This window comes from Microplitis mediator, chromosome 1 (assembly GCF_029852145.1).
Source record: "Microplitis mediator isolate UGA2020A chromosome 1, iyMicMedi2.1, whole genome shotgun sequence".
Classification (NCBI taxonomy): domain Eukaryota; kingdom Metazoa; phylum Arthropoda; class Insecta; order Hymenoptera; family Braconidae; genus Microplitis; species Microplitis mediator.
This window is the reverse complement of record NC_079969.1, coordinates 6,745,691-6,764,578: the sequence shown is the minus strand read 5'-3', so window position 1 is coordinate 6,764,578 and position 18,888 is coordinate 6,745,691. Positions and strand designations below refer to the sequence as shown.

The window sequence follows — 18,888 nt, the reverse complement described above, 5'->3', positions numbered from 1 at the left end:
AACATTCTTGAGGAAGTTTTATATAAATGCTGTATCTTAGTACTGTATTAAGCTCATTACTGTAATTTGGCTTGAATAATTAGGGTGCAACTAGCTCGGAGATAGTAGAAAATCTAGAAGAGGACGAACAAGCGGATAATTGCTTGTTGGGAACCCGAAAGATAACAGTGGAAGAAGCCCTTTACATAGGGTATAGGAAGAACTTGCATCCCACCACTAATCTATGCAAGCAGTTGATCAGAGCTGAAGCTGGTACCATAAGGGATCCATTCCAAGCCACTTCGACCAGAGTCTATCTATTTCCTGAGATGGGAGGAGTGTTTGGGTCCAAATGAGGTCGGACTCGTGGTGGTTGTTGATAAGGCACCCACATGCAATGCATGCCTAATGGGTAAGCTAATGTGAGCTTATGTTCATATTTCGCTTCTATAATATATGGTGGTGTTGATTATATGAATAGGGACCACGCAGCGCGAGTATGCCCAAAAGGGTAAGGTATCGGCCTCCGGTCAAACGGAGGTGGGCTTAACGGCCCCGTTACATTAATTAATTCAACCAATAATACTGATAATTTATTGCGCTTTGGATTTTAATAACTTAGTTTGCTGTAGTACTGAATTTAAGCTTCGGTTAATGCTAAAAACAATAAACCCGATATCTAAAGAAATTCTGCAACAGCTTTTACTTAACATTGTTATAGTAACTATCTTGGTTAAGAATTAACTATCTAGGTTAAGAATTATTGCAGACTGATTCTACAGATTAACGTAAATCGTTAGGAAGAATCTTACGTAAAACTTGATGAAATCTGCAGAAAGTATACGTTTAAAGTCCGTCTTTGTCAAGTCTTGTTCGAATCTTCCGTAAGAGACTTGCTGAGGAGCATTTTAGCATCTTCTTGCTAAAAATCATGCTATTGAAAATTTCCAATCTAATATTTTTAGAATAAAAACCAAAAATTTCATTCGAAATTATTTTTTTAATCGAAGAAATCTAATTTCATCTCGAGATACATTAATCGTCTATTTTTTTGTAATAGTGTAAATAAATTTTAATTTTCTTCTGCCAGCACAATTATTCTTCATCTTAGATATGAAATTAATGGTGTAATAATTTTTATTGATTTACTACTTAAATAAATATTGTTTTTACAAAAGTTATCTTTTTCTTTAATGTAACTTGCTTAAGATAATGTTACTAAGAAGCACTTACAAATTAAAAAAAAATATATATATATTTACTTGGTAGACATTGATTGTTTGAACGTGATGCATATTCTTGTCTACATTTACATTGACTTTGCGCGCACAACGAATTTTTAATAGCACATGTATCATTTAAGGAACAAGTTTCATATAAAAGTGGAGAACAAATTGATCCGGATAATGCGACGTAATTTAATTCACAAACACATATACCTAGTGAGCAAAATGAGTACTTAACTTCATTACAATCGCTATTGTTATGACAATTTTTTTCGAAAAATACTGCAAAGATTAAGAACAAAATGATTATTGAGTTTAAATGAAAACGTAATCAACATTTTTCATTTTTATAAAATAATATCACTTACTAGGTGAGCATTCAAATTTAGATACAGATATATAGTTAAAAGCGCAATTACATTGATTTAAAAAACAAATTGTATTATTAGAAAAACAGTCATCATTTTCATTACAGTCTCCCCCTATAAGTGGCGCACACGTAAATTCATTTTTCATACTATGATCGTATTGACAAATACACTTATTGGTTTTCGAGCATATCGAGTACTTAATATCACAACAATCCTCATTCTTTGTACAAGATTGTCCTAAGGAGACTTTACAGAAAATAATAATAAATTTCATGGTTATAGAGAGTTTATAAAAGTGATATATTTTTACTTGGTAGACATTTATCATTAGATCGGCGTAAATAATTAATATCACATGTGCATTGATGACTTGAACAAATAGAGTTAGTTGTAGCACAGTCATCATTTTCCCCACAAAATTCATACAATAATGGTGCACATTTTGTGTAACTAACTTGAATATAGTTTGCTTTACAAACACATACGTTGTCTTTAGAACACACAGTATTTTGAATCACTTCACAATCTAGATTTTCATGACAGTATTGATTAATAATACCTAAATTGTCAATAACCATGATTTTCATTATTTATTCAAAAATTCAGATAACAATCAATGAAAAATAATAATATCTTCATAATTAATTATGATTTACTTTGTATACATTGATTATTAGACTCTTGTAGAAAGTTGTTTCCGCATTGACATGTATTCTCAATACAGATTGAATTATTGACCGCACATAGAATGCTTTTTGAACAATACTCATCTATCAATGCTGCACATATTTTTTTATTTATTTCAACATAATTAATTCTACAGACGCATTTATTATCATCAGAACATACAGAATTATATATTTGAGTACAATCTAAATTATCGTAACAAGGTAATCCTAATTCCACTGAAAATCAAGATATTGATTACAGAAAACATATATACATTAGGGTGGCGCAAAAAAACCGACTATTTTTTTTTTTCCATCTCGCATGAAAATTTGTTGGCTTACAATGTTTTAAGAAGTCTCTCCACAAATCAGCTCGATAAAAAATTTTTAAGAGGTCGCTCACAAATTTTGAAAATATCAAAAATGATCGAAATTCGGATTTTTATTTTAAAATTTTTCTTTTTCTCGTGGCAGCAATAGTTTATATTTGTAAAATCATGACTATGCTGAAAATTTCAGTCCAAAATTTAAATATTTAAACGGCGCTCAAGAATTTTGAATGTTTTCGAGCGCAGTCTCTTAGACGTTTTTGAGCGACTCTTAAATATTAATAATAAAGCTTCTCGATTTTTTCACCATCAATTCGCATGACAATGAATGAAAATATAACCCGAGAAATAGAAATAATAAGTTATTTACATACTTTTTTATTTTTTAATCCAATTTGTAGGTTTTTTCACTTATTCAAAACTTACCAAATTTTATTGTTTAAGACTGTCCTGTATATTTTTGGTTATGCAAAAGTTATATTTAAGTGGAATGACAATAATTGAGTTATAAAAACTAATTCAAACTATTAGTTACATATTATCAGTTAATATTCGAAATTCTTGAGCGCCGTTTAAATATTTAAATTTTGGGCTGAAATTTTCAGCATAGTCATGATTTTACAAATATAAACTATTGCTGCCACGAGAAAAAAAAAATTTTTTAAATAAAAATCCGAATTTCGATCATTTTTGATATTTTCAAAATTCGTGAGCGACCTCTTAAAAATTTTTTATTGAGCTGATTTGTGGAGAGGCTTCTTAAAACATCGTAAACCAACAAATTTTCATGCGAGATGGAAAAAAAAAAAATAGTCGGTTTTTTTGCGCCACCCTAATTTACATGTCCATATAAAGCATACATATAAGAAATATATATGCTTTATATGTGAACATGTGTGAACATACATCGCGCAGAAAAATAATTAAATATGATTATGTATAAGATATGAAGCATAAATATTTTTATCTGATTCATCAACCCTTAGAGATCTAGTGCATTGGACAGACCTTCCCTACCCCACTTCGTCCATAGTCTCCTTATTTTCTAAGATGGGAGGGGTGTTGGGTCTGAGGAATTTCGGACTTTCAGTGGTTGTGGTTAGACATTACCGGTCAGAGGTGTAAGTTCTTTGAACTCATCACTGATTAACGATCACCCTGGTCACCACGATTATATTTTTCGATCAAAGATGTCGTCTGGGGGAGGGGGGTAGATGGGGATGTAAGCAACTCATGTATACCCAAAAAGGTGAGGAAACGGCCCCCGTATAAAGGGGTGAACATTTGAAAGTAACGTCACCGATTAGCTCTGTCGCATTAATCCCTTTTTGTGATAACATATTGACGACAAACTGGTCCACATTTCGACGTCATTTGTCAACATGTAGCTATTGGGTTCAGCGTATTTATATCACGATAGTGCGACATGTGAGGTTATTAACTAACTAAAATATTACTTAATAAATAAATTATTAGTGATATTTACCAGGAAGACATTGTTTGTCAGATACAATTTTAAACTTAGGTTTGCAGCTGCATTGATTATCTATACAAATAGAATTATCAACAGTACATTCTGTGTCGGTATAACAAGTTCCGTTTAGAATAGGTAAACAAGTTGTGTTAGTTGCTTGGACATATTCATCACCACAAACACATCGTTGATTATTTGAACATATTGAAAATTCTATTTCATTGCAATCTGTATTTGTTTCACATGTTTCTTTTAGAATAGCTATAAAATTGATACAAAAATTATGTTAATCATACAATTATCAAATTATATAAGCATTAATCATACTTGGTACACATTTAAAGCCTCGATATACGTAGTATTGCTTGCATTGACATGTATTATCGATACATATTGAATTATCTATAGCACAAAGTTCATTGTGAGTGCAAGGCATGTTTAATATGGGCGCGCATGTGTTTCTGCTTACTGGGTGATATTTCGATTCACATGCACAGACATTTCGTTCAGAACACTTTGAATGATCGGTCGAACTGAGGCAATCTGTATCGTCTTTGCAAATCATACCCAAATAAGCTACTGCATTGAAACATTAAAAAAATTGCTTTGTCTCACATTAGTTGTTGATATTAATCAATATTAATACTTGTAATTTGCTTACTTGGTGTACAATTAGTTTTAGATAATGATGGTTTAAAATCAAGCTTGCATTTACATTTATTTTCAATACAAATAGAGTTATCTGGGACACACGTTTTATTTGTTAAACAGAAACCATCAATAATTGGTGCACATAATGTCGGAGTCAATTCAATTGTATTGGATGTACATTTACACAATTTATTTTCATTACATTTTGAATATTTAATTCGCTCACAGTCTAGATCATCATCACACGAGGATCCCAATATTTCTATAATTTTATGAAATAAAATATATAATCCATCTTTTGTTCAAAGCGGTTCAATGTCAACTGTTTGGCTTTCAGAATCTATCAGATTATCGGTGGGATCAGTTATTTAAGATCATTTGTGGTGGGATCAGTTAGCTGCACACCGTTTTAAGCTTACATACTTTTGTTATTATTCCTAGACTATTGAACCATTTGGACTATAATCTATTCATGTTACACCGTTAGATGATTTCATACTCACTTTGTAGACAAAAACGATTAGATACCAAGAAGTAGTTATTTTGGCATTGACATTCGTTATTGATGCAAACGGAATTATCTGTTGCACACTTTTCATTTTTCCAACAAAATTCTCCTAACTGTGGCGCACATGTTGTTTCATTTAGCTGAATATTGTTTTTCCGACAAACACATTTGTTATCTTTAGAACATTTGGCGTGGATTATTATATCACAATCGGCATCAGTTTCACATGACATACCCAACTTTCCTGATATTGTATACAGCACAATTTCTTGTACAACAAAAAAAGAAATGAGTAATTCTATATTTTTATGATTAAACATACAGAAAAAGATTAAAAATTGTGAAACGAAATTTTCTGTAACAACAGCCGCGACTCTTTCTCATAGAATAGGGCTGGGCAAAATCGGGACACAAAAGAAATATAGCACTGTTGTAAATTGTAATGCAGGGGTTCTGTACTCTCTACTTATTTTTAAATAAAATCAAAGTAATGTACAGTCAGAAAAAAAATATGCTGCTAACTAAATTCAGTTTTTTTATCAAAATTGTCTTGGGCTCAACGGCGCTGAAAGACTTTCGGTTTGATCAAATTGATGGTAGTTCGCAGCACATATTTGTTTGCTCTTTGTATTAATAATTAATAGTAAAGAAATGTTTTATACTGCAATTAGTAACCCACGTGAAAAAGGAAATTTACTATGGTTTCAGATATCTTATTTTGCCCAGCTTTCATTTAACTTAATGTTAAGATAAAATTGAAAAAAAATAATACCCTTTTCTGTGCATACAAAATAACCATGTGTTGAATTCATTCGACATTGCATATACTCATTACAGCATGGTTCTGGCCTGAGAGGATAACACTAAAAAGAAAAAAAAAAGGTAGATAATAATTTGTGATGATAGCATTTTTTTAAGTTGAGTAAAATAATTGCTGTTATTTTTGGAAATTCGCCTCTGGCTGTGTTGTGAAACTCAAGAAGTGACGGTTTTATCATTCTCACTGTAATCAGACGCTAAATTTTTTATTCGATTGCTTGTGACACATCGCAGCCTGATCGCTTGTTTTAGAACTAACATACTATAATTTTCCATTTCTTCAACACATCATGAATAACTATGTTAATAATAATCTACTAGAAATAGGGGAGACCGGGGCAATGTGGCCCCCCTAAGCTGATTATTACTTTTTGTGGCTTTCAAACATCAGATCACTTTACTTTTGTCCTATTTCAAACTAATTTCTGGAGATTTTGCCGAAACTCTGAAAAAATTTTTTTTTTTTTTGGCAAAGAGCCCCCCTCCAAAAAATGATATTTTTTTTTTTGTTCTTTTAAATTCTTTTCATCGTTAAAAATGTAATTCTATCTCTTGATAACTATTTTTAGTCTTATATTACTCAAAAAAAAATTTTTAAGGTGTAATAAATCGTTCCCCAACGATAAGATTAATTTCTAATTGTCATGTAATAAAAAAAAAACAATTCCATACTCCTTATTTGTCATTATTTTTGACACATTGAGTACATTAAATTTTTTATAATTTGACGATATTAATATGAAAAAATCATTTTTTCAGAATTTTCGGCTGGTCCATTTTGCCCCGGGTATCATGCGTAGGGATAAAAATGCGCAAATATATCGGATTTATAGTAATTAGACAAAAAAAATTTTTTTTTTATCAAAATTTCAGGGGGGCCTCCTTGCCCCGGTCTTCCCTTCTCCATAATCATCTCTAAAAACACCACCTTAAAGTATTTAATTTTTCGTCAGCCAAAACGGAACAATTGAATAATTTTGCACTCTTAAGAATTGGAAAACTTATACTCTCCTGTACAAGAATTTCGGCGTTAAAATTTTTTTTTTCTAATTTTAATAATTAATTGTTCAAACATGTATGATTTTTTAACTTAAGAAAAAGATGAATTTCAAGAAGTGTAGGTATTTTCTTCATTTTAAGATAGCAAAATTCTCAAATTGTGTAAATTACTAATAAGAGTTGATTCGACCCTTGACAAATATTTTTAATCATAATTGAATATTATTAATTAAAGGTATATACGTAATATACGTTGCTAATCATATGATATTCCGATTATGATAAAATAATTATCGATAAATAATTTTAGTTAAAAAAATTTTTATTCAAATGGTTTTTCGTTCAAATGACGAAAAACCTTTTTAAAAAGTAAAACCGTTAAAAATAGGTCAGTGTTTGGGGATCGATATCATGGAAACCAATCGACACAAAAATTTCGAATGAGATCTTCTTTGTATACGGAAAGAAAATTATGGCAGCGGTTCCCATAATTTTGTGAAATTTTTTCCTATACCATCATAGGAATTACGACCATAAATTATGAGAGCGGTTCCTATAATTATAGGAATGTTTCCCATAATTATAGGAATAGTTCCTATAATTATGGGAATGATATCCATAACACTATAGGAATGGTTCCTATAATTATAGGAATGGTTCCTATAATTTATAGGAATCTTTTCTATAATATATGGTATAATATTATGGTAATCATTCCTATAATTTATAGGAACCATTTCCATAAATTATAGGAACTATTCCCATAATATTATGGGAATGATTCCCATAATGCAATTGGAATGGTTCGTATACCATTATGGGAATCATTCCCATAATATTATGGGAATAGTTCCCATACTATTATAGGAACCATTCCTATAATATTATGGGAATGGTTCCCATATTATCATGAAAAAATGAATTTAAAGAAGTGTGGTAATCACTTCTACAATACACAGAAATATTATTAAACATAAAAACAAAAATTCAAACATTGAAAAAAAAAATTCGTATTTAGCAAAAAAACATTAAAATTTTTAACAAGAATTTTTTGTCAGCACAAAACATTCAAGAAAATTCAAATTTTGGGAAATTTCTACACTATTGTGCAAAAAAAAAATTTTATTATATTATAGGGATGGTTCCCATAACATTATGGGAATAATTCCCATAATATTATAGGAATAGTTCCCATACCATTATAGGAATGGTTCCCATAATGATATGGGAATGGTATGGGAACTATTCTCATACTATTATGGGGATGGTTCCCATAATATATGGGAACCATCCCTATAGTAGTATAGGTACTATTCCCATACCAATATGGGAACCATTCCCATAATGCATAGCAAAACTTCCCATAATTTTCTTTCTGTGTAGGGTATGAAATTTTATTTAAGAAAAATTTAGTCTTAAATTTATTACTTAAGCTGATTATGAGTTGTGATAGAATAAAAAAGTCTCGACTGAGTATTGGGAGTTTCCGCGTTCCCTTGGAAAAAACTCATTTAATTCTTTTATCTCCGACATATATATATGAGGGACAGGTAAACCTTCTGATTACTACGTGTAATTTTTCAGATAAAAAAACAAATGTGACAAAATCATCAATAGAATATTATGAAAGTCATAATAAATGCCAATTACAATTATTCAATATCAATTATAACTAATACCTACCAAACTTTCGTCATCACTGCATTCAATAGTTCTTCTTTTACTATCACCTAATATTGGATTAGAGAATAACACAAGAAATGCTAATATACCACAACTTACAGACAATAACATATGATCGGGCATTTTAACATCTACTGTCTACAAAATTCAGAAGTATACTACCTGTAAGTTTAATATTTTTTATATAAACTCAATACACGACATTACAATTTGATTAAAGCTTCATTACGATGAGAAACAATATTGATTTTCTAACTAAAGTAATAAAAATTGATTAAATGTAATGGCAATCTTCTATAATTGGCTCACTTTGATTATTTTATTTTTGTCACCTTCGTAAGTAAACGTATCAATTTTTAGATAATTTGGGAACTAAATTTCATAAATAAATTGATTTACTAACCGTTAAAAATTTCAAAGAAACAAAAAGTTATTTTTATTTTATAATTTTTTTTTTTTGCTGAAATAAAAATATAACAGTTAATTAAAAAAATTATCGCAAAGGCAGCTTAGCTTTCACACATCTTATTTCCAATAGATTTGAATGTTTTATAATCATAAAAATTACACACAAATTTCTTAGAATGTATTGTAATTATTTGAGTTATCCAATTAGCGTTGAAATAAAAATCACTCTAAAAAAAAAAAATATATCAAATTTGAAACCATCTTCATAATAATTATGCCTACCCTCCACGCATAAATGATTGGATACGGAGACAAAATTAGACTTGCATTCACAATGAAAATCAATGCAGGTAGAATTTTCAACCTGACATTGACGGTTTGTCCAACACAACCCGCCTATAAGCGGTGAGCAAGTCCAATCATTCGAAGCAATATTGTTTTCTCTACAGACACATTTTTCATCTTCCGAGCATTGTCCATGCCATGGGTCACCACAATCGAAGTCCTCATTACATGATGGTACTAAATTTTCTAAATTAAAAAAAAAGTTATGAATAGCAATACACGAATAGTGTTCGAATCTAATCGAACATTACTGTTCAACTCGAAACCCGGATGAAATCATTATGAAAATTCTAAGTATTCATTAGATTTGGAATTATGCATAAATCATTAAATTACTAAGATCGAAGTAAAATGTAGAATTTTTAACCTCAATTATAATATTACTAATATTCAAAAATTTAGACACTAATTAAAAAATGATTCGAATGTTTTAAATAATTACGAAAGTTACCAATAATATTTTTATTTTAAAATGAGTATTGATATTGTCTTTGATATGAATAAGAGAAGAAACAGTAACTATTTCTGGTAAGTAACAGTAATCTATTCAATATAATATGCGCTTCAATGAAATCTCGCCTAGAACCAAGGGCCAAGTACAAGAAATAGTTGTGAAGTTCCATAACAACAATTGATATCAGTGAAGTAACTGTAATCACTGAAAATACTGTATATCACTGTAAATTACCGCAGAATGCGGTAAATTTGCTATTGACCTACAGTTCCCCCCCCCCCCCTAAGATATCCCTCTGTAAGATAGTATATTACATACCTAGGCCAGTAAAATAAGAAAAGTCTCAGAGCACATGTAATTGTTGGCCGAGGCGAAGCCGAGGCTGACAAACATGTGGTCTGAGGCTTTCTTTTTTACTGGCCAAGGTGCGTATACTATTTTTCTGCTCGACGAAGCCGGAAAGTTGCAACTTCGTTTAGGGCAGCGGCCCGAAAGTTGCCACTTTCCGGCCGGAGGGCAGAAAAATCATTTTTTCTCATTTTACTACCATCTCCCCCCAATTCAGTGTCCCCACTATACTCAGTGGAATGCACTTGCGCATGCGCTTGAGCCGTTACTCTAAGTCAGCTGTTTACATACACATAGATATACTTATAGATAGTAAGACTACGCATGCTTCTATTTTTAATAGCTCCACCTTTTAAGAGTGGAAGAGGTACCTCTTTAAGATATTTTTCCTGGAACCAGAGTCCCTAGTCTAATATCTTAGATAGGGGGGGGGGGGGCAACTGTACTATATTTTACGAGAAAGTACCGCATTTTACTGTAAGATACCGTAATTTTCCATAAATATTCCTAATATCGTAAATTACGGTAACTTAGTGTAAATTACGGTGATTTTCCGTAATTCGGATCCGTCAGAGTTGGAGACTGTGACGTACCAGAAATGATTACTGTTTTTTTCTCACTGAATACTTCGTAATTTCGAATCATTTTAACACTTCTAGGTTATGAATATAAAATTGGCGACCGAATTTTAAAATGTTATCAATTATACTAACTTTCTTTACATTGAGTACCAGATATAGCTATAAAATTACTTTTGCATTGACACATGTTATTCACACAATTCATTGTATTATAGCGGCAATGATCGTCCTGTGAGCAAAATCCACCGAGGATTGGTAAACATGTTTGGTCGTCCATTGCATAATGATTTTTATCACAATCACAAATTTTTTTTAACGAGCATACAGCGTTAGGTATTTGGAAACACTCCATATTATTTTCACAGGGCTTTCCTAATGTAACTTAAACGAAAGTCAATTACGCTTTTAGTTAACCCATACTGACGATTGAACAGAAACTTATACATATCGAGAAGATTAATGAAAGTTATATATTTACATGGTTCACATTGGTTTTTAGATTTTGCCACATAATAACGATTACATTGACATTTATTAATATTACAAACGGAATTTGCTGTAATACAATCTCGATTTGTTGTACACAATTCACCTAAAAGTGGTTCACACGCCATTTCGTTCATTATAGCATGATTTAATTTACAAGAACATTTTTTTTCCTCTGTACATTCAGCATTTTTTATCTCACTGCAGTCATTGTTTGTGTGACAAAATTTTTCTCTGATGGCTAATAAAGAAAATAAATATATCAGCATGTAATTGTTAAGAGATAAAGGTAATATTTAAATATTTAATTAATTAAATTCACCGGTTATACATTTGTTGCTTGATAAAGGTATAAACTGAGATTTGCATTGACATCGATTATCAATGCAGTTTGAATTTTCAGTGGCACATGATCCATTTGTCGAACAATATTCTCCTAAAAATGGTAAACATGTTTTTTCATTTAGTCTAATGTAATTTTTTTTACAAACGCATTTATCCATTGAACAAATTGCATGTTTTACTTCATTGCAATCACTGTCAATTATACAAGATGAATCTAAAGTCACTAAAATGAAATACCATCAATCATTTTAAACTATAGTCTCGTTAGTAATATATGAAATAATCGAAGCTATCTTACACGGAGAGAAAATTATGGTAACGGACGCTATGACGTTATATGAAACATCATTCCAAGAGAGATAGTAATAAAATAAAATAATGATTTGTGATATTGGAATATAAATCCGTTATTTTTGGGATACGTTTCAATAACTATACACTGTAAAAAGAGCGGTGTTAAAAATGAACTCATTTTAACTCCGCCCGGTGTTAAAATAAAATTACACCGGTGTTAAAAATACCGGTGTTAAATCGGGGTAACCGGTGTAGAAGCGGAGTAAAATCGGTGTAAAGGCGGGGTAACCGGTGTAAAAGCGGGGTAACCGGTGTAAAAACGGAGTAACATCGGTGTAAAGGCGGGGTAACCGGTGTAAAAGCGGAGTAAAATCGGTGTAAAAGCGGGGTAACCGGTGTAAAAACGGAGTAACATCGGTGTAAAGGCGGGGTAACCGGTGTAAAAACGGAGTAACATCGGTGTAAAAGCGGGATAACCGGTGTAAAAGTAGGGTAAACTGCGTCCGCTTGGATTATTAACTTTAAAGATTACAAAACACAAAAAATGTCAGTTCTTTATGAAAATTAATAAAGAATATCATTTATTGACAAGTATAGTGATCGAGTAAGTAAAAATATTCACAATGTAAAATATTTTAACACTGGTAAAGGATATCTACACCGGCGGCGGCGTTATTTTAACACCGGTACAGAATATTTATACCGGTGACGGCGTTATTTTCACACCGCTTTCAGGGGTAAATTTAACACCGATAATTTTAACACCTACACCGTTTGGACTTACCCCGGTGATTTTTTACAGTGTAGTAACGATTCCTATTGATGTAGTGATACTTCCTATGTCGTATACGTATTGAATTGTGATAATGATTACCATACTAAGGGGAATAATTCCCATAGGCCAATAGAAATAAATTGTACGCACCTGAACGTATTTTTAAATTTTAATTTCTTAAAATTTAAATTATTACGAAGCGAATAGTAATTTATTTTCTTAGAGGTTTATCCTGTGGAATCAAATTGCTTAATTATGAACAACAAACTATTTTATTTTAACACTAACTTAAATAATGCATAAAAATATCTCAAGATATAAAATCCAAAGGTTTAAATTCGATATATTTAATATAAGATACGAAGGTATAAAAACTCAAAAAAGTATAAGTCTAGATTCTATAACCGGAAGAGTATGACCGCTCTGGTCAGAGTTCAAAAATATTCTGTCGTCTTTTTCTTCAAGTCCCTTTTTTCTTATGATTCGGGTGTGGGCTAAAATAATAGAAATAAGTGAGAAAAAAAGCGAGTAGTTCTCAAAACGAGAAAGACCGAAGGACACATGCCCTTATCGAGATAGAAAGTAAAAGTGCTAAGATAGAGGGCACTGTACTTACAATCTTAGGTATGAAAGTACGCAGTCCCAAAGAATTATAGGGACAGTTGAAAGTAATAAAAGGTATTCAAAAAAAGGTAGTAAGATACTGTAAATATTACCAAAATATCGTACTTTAGCTAAGCTGCAAAGAAACATTAAAGCAGTTTTAAAGTTTTTTTTTCAACATGTGTACTTATGTGAAATTATAAAGAAAGGAACTTGAAGTGGACTTACTGTACTACGAATTTGTAATTATATAAAAAAAAGCATGGGAACGATTTCTACAATGACATAGAAACTTTTCCAATATCATAAAGGAATAAAACCCTTATAGATAGGAATGATTATCATAATTTGTAGGAGTGCTATTCCTATAACCAATACTTCGAAAAGACCCATACGATCAGTGCGGCCAGATCGTGGAATATTTTTACTCCCTCTTGGCATTACACTCCATGGTCTTTCACTACGGAAAGGGGTAAAAATATCCCACGATCTGGCAGCACTGCATCCGATATGGGAGCAATTTCTATAATATATTGTAATTGTTACCATAAAGTTCACGCCGTGTATATTTACTCATCAATAAAATATTTACGTGGTTGGCAATAATCATTGAATCGTGATACGTAATTAGATTTACATTGACAACGATCGTCAATACAAATAGCATTAGCGGTAGCGCAACGGCTACCATTTTCGCAGTATTCATTCAAACGCGGCGCACACGTTGTTTCATTTATTGAAGCGTAATTTGTATTACAAACACATACTCCATGTTCTGAGCATTTGGAATATTTTGCTGTCTTGCAATCCTCATCTTTTTTACACATGATGTTTACATAAACTAGAAAAATATCGTTTTTTTTATCATAACATTAATTCAAAATATTTTACAATTAAACTTACTGAATAGACAATTTTTATTTGACTGAGGCAAAAAATTTGGTAAACATTTGCATTTATTATTCGTACAAATGACGTTGAAAAGAAAACAATCGTCGTTATTTTCACAAAATTCATTTATAAGTGCTCTGCATGTTTTATTTCCAAATGGAACATAGTTTGATTTACAAATACAAGTATTGTCTTCCGAACATTTTGAATATTTAATGTTTTTACAATCTGTATCATCGTAACAATACTGTCCTAAATTAGCTATCAAAAATAAAAAAAAAACATTACATCGATAAAAATTATAAATATCATTTTTAAAACAAATTTAATCTCTCACAGTTACTGTACATGAACATTATTTATGTAAATTCATCTTGTTTTACGATAAAATTTACAGAAAGTACTCTCTTAAAAGGAACCAGTGAAATTTCACTGATTTTCCAGTGAAATCCACTGATTCACCAGTGAAATCCACTGGTTCAACCAGTGAATCGAGCGGTCACTGGTTCAACCAGTGAAATTCACTGATTCAACCAGTGGACTAAGATGATCGCTTGGCTCACTGGTTGAACCAGTGAAATTCACTGGTTAAACCAGTGATACGCCGGTGTACTACATAAATATAATACACAATAGGTTAGATTAATTTTATTTTATTATAAACGTTTATTTAAAAACAAAGTGAACTAAAAGAGTCTTAATAACAATTATATTTAATTAAAAATTATTTTGTAATAAAATAAATAATATTCATTAGGATTTATAAAAATTTAATTTGTTTCCATTTTCAATGGGCTTTTTATATTGTTTAATTTTAAAATTATGTCATTCATTTTTGAGGTTAGCTCCAAGCTATTGAAATTACTCCAAAGTTATTTATTTTTAAACTCTGTAAAAATTGTGGCATAAAATTATTATTGTTATATAAAAGTTAGTTAAAATATTACATGAAGATAATCAATAAATATTACTTATTTATTGACATAATAAAACACTTAAATATACTCATGTACGGAATGCTGCTGTACCCGCGCGCTTACATATTTTTAGTTCACTGGTTGAAACCAGTGAACTTCACTGGTTGAATCAGTGGAATTTCACTGGTTCATTTTAAAAGAGTAACGTTAAATTTTCCAAAATTTAAGGTAAAGCTATCTAAATTGGGTAGATTTGACGCGGGTTATATACATTTGTAGTAATCCAATATAATAATAAAAAATTACTGTAATTTACGATGGGTCTTGTCTATTTTACGGTGAATGTAACGACATTGCGTCAAAATGGCCGTGTCGTACAGTAATTATTTATCGTAAAAATACGGCAATTGTGCTGTTAATTACAACGTGTTACCATAAGTTACAGTAAAACACGTATTGACAATTAATTTACCGTATTTTTTTACATTAAATCGGTGTAAACCCGTAGTTTTACCGTAAGTTACCGTGAAATGGATCCACTAGGGAAATAACCAATGCAAATATACATTTCAATTCGAATATAAATTTAACTTACAGGCCAAACATTGATTATTAGATTGTTGTAAATAGTTAGCTTTACATTGACATTCATTATCAATACAAATAGAATTAGTAGGTCCACATCTTTCAGTTTTCCAACAAAATTCACCCAATAAGGGTGTACAGCTCGTTTTATTCGACGGAACATAATTTATTCTACATGCACATTTTTTAGCGCCAGAGCATTTTGCGTGGAGTACCTCTGTACAATCGTCATCGTTCAAACAAGTCTTTCCTAAGTAGTCTAAAATTCCAAAAATGAATCAGAACAGATGGAACAAATTGATGAAACATAACAAAATACAATCATACACAATCTAGGTCATATATTGATCATACTTACTCTTAATACATTTACTATTAGACTGTTGTAAATAACCCGTTTGGCATTGACATTTATTATCAATACATTCAGAATTATTTGTTGCACATAAATTATCCTTCCAACAAAATTCTCCTAATAATGGAGCACAGACAGTTTCATTTAATTTACCATAGTTAGATTTGCAAACACATTTTTTATCTTCAGAACATTTTGAATACATTATTTCTTTACAATCTCTGTCCTCAAAACATGACTGTTCTAAACGAGCTTAGAAGAAAAGTGAATTTTGAACTAGTTAATTATGTTCTAATTTTGAAATGACATCTCGGACAAAAAAATCTCAGCAAAAACATCTCATGAAAAAATATCTCCATGAGTACGACAAGGGTGTAATTGATATTTAAATGGAGCTATTTTTTCATGAGATGTTTTTGCTGATATATTTCGACTGAGATGTAAAAAGGGGTCATCAATGTTCATATTGCATTTATTGTTTTTTTTTGTCCACAAAAATACTTACTGACAATACACTTTTTAGTTAAAACTTGAAGATAATTATTTCTACACTTACAATGACCCAAAATGCAAATAGAATTAGGGATCAGACAATCGTCATCTACTGAACAATAACTATTTAATTTTGCTCCACACATGGTTTTATTAATTTCTTCATAATTTTCATGACAAACACATTTACTATCGGCTGAACATATTGCGTTCCGTATTTTACTACAATCACTATTGCTTTGACAGACTTGATTCAAATTTGCTAAGAGAAAATGTCATGAAAAATTATTTGCTAATAACGTATTCTTTCAAAGCTTTGCGCTTGAATTGTGCAAAGTTTCAAAAAAATCAAATAGTGTTCGAAGTAGCATTCTTAAGGAAGTTTGATGTAAATCTGTATCTTGTCTTAAGCAAGTCTACATGGTCAGCCTTGGACAAGTCTAAAGGAAGATATTTCCGTAAGATGTCTTTAGCAAATCTGTTGCAAAACTTGGTACAGATACTTGCGTAAGATCCACAAAATCAGACTTGCTAACAAATTGCTTAAGACACCTGCAGATGGCGACCCTTACTTCGTTACTACGTGATCCGTCTATTCAGCTTTAGTAAACTTCAATGAGGACCACTCTGTTTGCGGCAGGTACTGAATTTGCCTCGGGTAATGCTAACAAAAAATTTACCCGATATCTTAAGGAAATTCGCAGCAACTCTTACTTGCATTGTTATAGTATATATCTTGGTTAAGAGTTGCTGCAAACTATTTCTACAGATTTACTCCAATCTTTAGAAACAATTTTAAGTAACATTTGATGGAATCTGTAGAAAATATACTTATGAAATCCATCTTCGTTAAGTTTTGATGGAATCTTCTGTCAGAGACTTGTTGAAAGACTTTTGTCAAGAAACTTACTTAAGACAATGCTACTAAAGGTACTCTATTTATAGCCGTACAATTTCCAAAATATAGTAGTATACTAGCGTCTATTAAAGTGGAGGATATCCCGACTATTTTTATTAATTTATACTTACTTGGCATACATTTGACGCCTTGATAGACGTATTGAGGTTTACATTGACATTCATTATCAATACAAGCAGAATTAACAGTCACGCATGATTCGTTTTTCGCACATACTCCACCAAATAATAATTCACAACTTGTTCCATTTATCGGACGATAATCCGATTCACAGATACATCTACCATTTTCTGAGCATATTGTGTGATCTATTATGTCACTGCACGACTGATTGGAATTACAGGACATGTTTAAATAACCTTAGCGGAAGGATAAATCTTAAATTCCATCATTTTGCTAAATTTAATTTAAAGGAGTAATCGTCATTATTTATACAGACCTGGGATGCAATCAAGAAGAGGATTTCTTGAAGGAACGTGTTGAAATTTGCATTTACAAGTATTATCAATACAATATGAATTTACGAATACGCAATCATTATTAAATAAACAAAAACCATTCATTAGCGATCCACATGTATATGGATTAATTGCCATTGTATTTAATGTACAATCACAAATTTTTCTTTCTGTACATTTAGCAAATTTTACTTGTGCACAAGACGTGTCATTCACACATGGCAGCCCCAAAATATCTACGTTAATACAAAATTTAATAAATGAATGCTAACTCTAATATACATATACATATGTACATATATATAAGAAAAATGGCGGGTATCGACCTCGGAAATTAATTCAGCCCCAGGAGTTCCGGTAATCTTCAGGAAAGGCCCAGAATTCCAAAAAATATCATTTTTCTATATAAATCTATAACTTACTTTGTACACAAATACGATTTGACTGTGGAAAATAATTTGCTCCGCATTGACATCGATTACGAATGCACACAGAATTTTTTGGACCACAAGGCTCATCGTCCTGACAATAAGCACTTATCAATGGTCCACATGTTGAATCATCTACTTGTACAGTAAACGGTTCACAAACACACGTGTTAGTTCTAGAACATTCTACATGCCTTTTCACATCACAATCCCTATCAGCCGAACAATGTGTGCCCAGCAGTGCTAGCATGCAAAAAAATATAACAAAAAATAAAAAGAACAATAATTTTTATACCAAATCAAAACGTTTGTTTCATTACCTTTTTTTGTGCAAATATATTCATTTTCTAGCCCTGTCGATTTACATGAATAGTTTTGATTACAACATGGCTGATGAAATTTAGGATTACACTATTCATAAAAATAAATAATAATTTCAGGTGGATGTTATTTATAGTTAATTATATATGTAAAATATTCTCGACGGCAAAAGCAAA

At 31.1% G+C, this 18,888-nt stretch overlaps 2 protein-coding genes and 1 long non-coding RNA gene across 3 annotated transcripts; all 3 read right to left on the bottom strand.

Annotated features, from left to right (window-relative positions):
- Positions 1 to 4,159: 4,159 nt before the first annotated feature.
- On the bottom strand, positions 4,160 to 5,467 carry LOC130676406 (uncharacterized). Its single transcript, XR_008991410.1, has 3 exons — positions 5,202 to 5,467; positions 4,375 to 4,960; positions 4,160 to 4,308 (listed from the first exon to the last, which is right to left on the bottom strand). It is a non-coding gene; the product is annotated as an uncharacterized LOC130676406 (long non-coding RNA).
- Positions 5,468 to 9,209: 3,742 nt separating this feature from the next.
- LOC130672586 (protein crumbs-like) lies at positions 9,210 to 11,891 on the bottom strand. The gene is made up of 5 exons (XM_057477214.1): positions 11,652 to 11,891; positions 11,322 to 11,570; positions 10,976 to 11,224; positions 9,398 to 9,646; positions 9,210 to 9,342 (listed from the first exon to the last, which is right to left on the bottom strand). Exons 1-5 carry the CDS (start codon positions 11,830 to 11,832, stop codon positions 9,338 to 9,340), a joined length of 933 nt encoding a protein of 310 aa, XP_057333197.1. The 5' UTR covers positions 11,833 to 11,891; the 3' UTR covers positions 9,210 to 9,337.
- A 2,024-nt stretch (positions 11,892 to 13,915) lies between these two features.
- On the bottom strand, positions 13,916 to 17,855 carry LOC130678725 (prion-like-(Q/N-rich) domain-bearing protein 25). Its single transcript, XM_057486159.1, has 6 exons — positions 17,616 to 17,855; positions 16,600 to 16,848; positions 16,098 to 16,346; positions 15,750 to 15,998; positions 14,250 to 14,498; positions 13,916 to 14,187 (listed from the first exon to the last, which is right to left on the bottom strand). Exons 1-6 carry the CDS (start codon positions 17,851 to 17,853, stop codon positions 13,916 to 13,918), a joined length of 1,506 nt encoding a protein of 501 aa, XP_057342142.1. The 5' UTR covers positions 17,854 to 17,855.
- Positions 17,856 to 18,888: the final 1,033 nt, after the last annotated feature.

Bases quoted from the DNA above. Each gene is read 5' to 3' on its own strand.
- LOC130678725 (XM_057486159.1), bottom strand. From the start codon at position 17,853: ATGTCCTGTAATTCCAATCAGTCGTGCAGTGACATAATAGATCACACA. The intron at 16,347-16,599 runs GTAAGTATTTTT...TTTTCTTCTAAG, and splicing joins AACTAAAAAGTGTATTGTCA to CTCGTTTAGAACAGTCATGT. The intron at 15,999-16,097 runs GTAAGTATGATC...TTGGAATTTTAG, and splicing joins TAATAGTAAATGTATTAAGA to ACTACTTAGGAAAGACTTGT.
- LOC130672586 (XM_057477214.1), bottom strand. From the start codon at position 11,832: ATGGATAAATGCGTTTGTAAAAAAAATTACATTAGACTAAATGAAAAA. The intron at 11,571-11,651 runs GTGAATTTAATT...TTTCTTTATTAG, and splicing joins AAGCAACAAATGTATAACCG to CCATCAGAGAAAAATTTTGT. The intron at 11,225-11,321 runs GTAAATATATAA...CTTTCGTTTAAG, and splicing joins TAAAAACCAATGTGAACCAT to TTACATTAGGAAAGCCCTGT.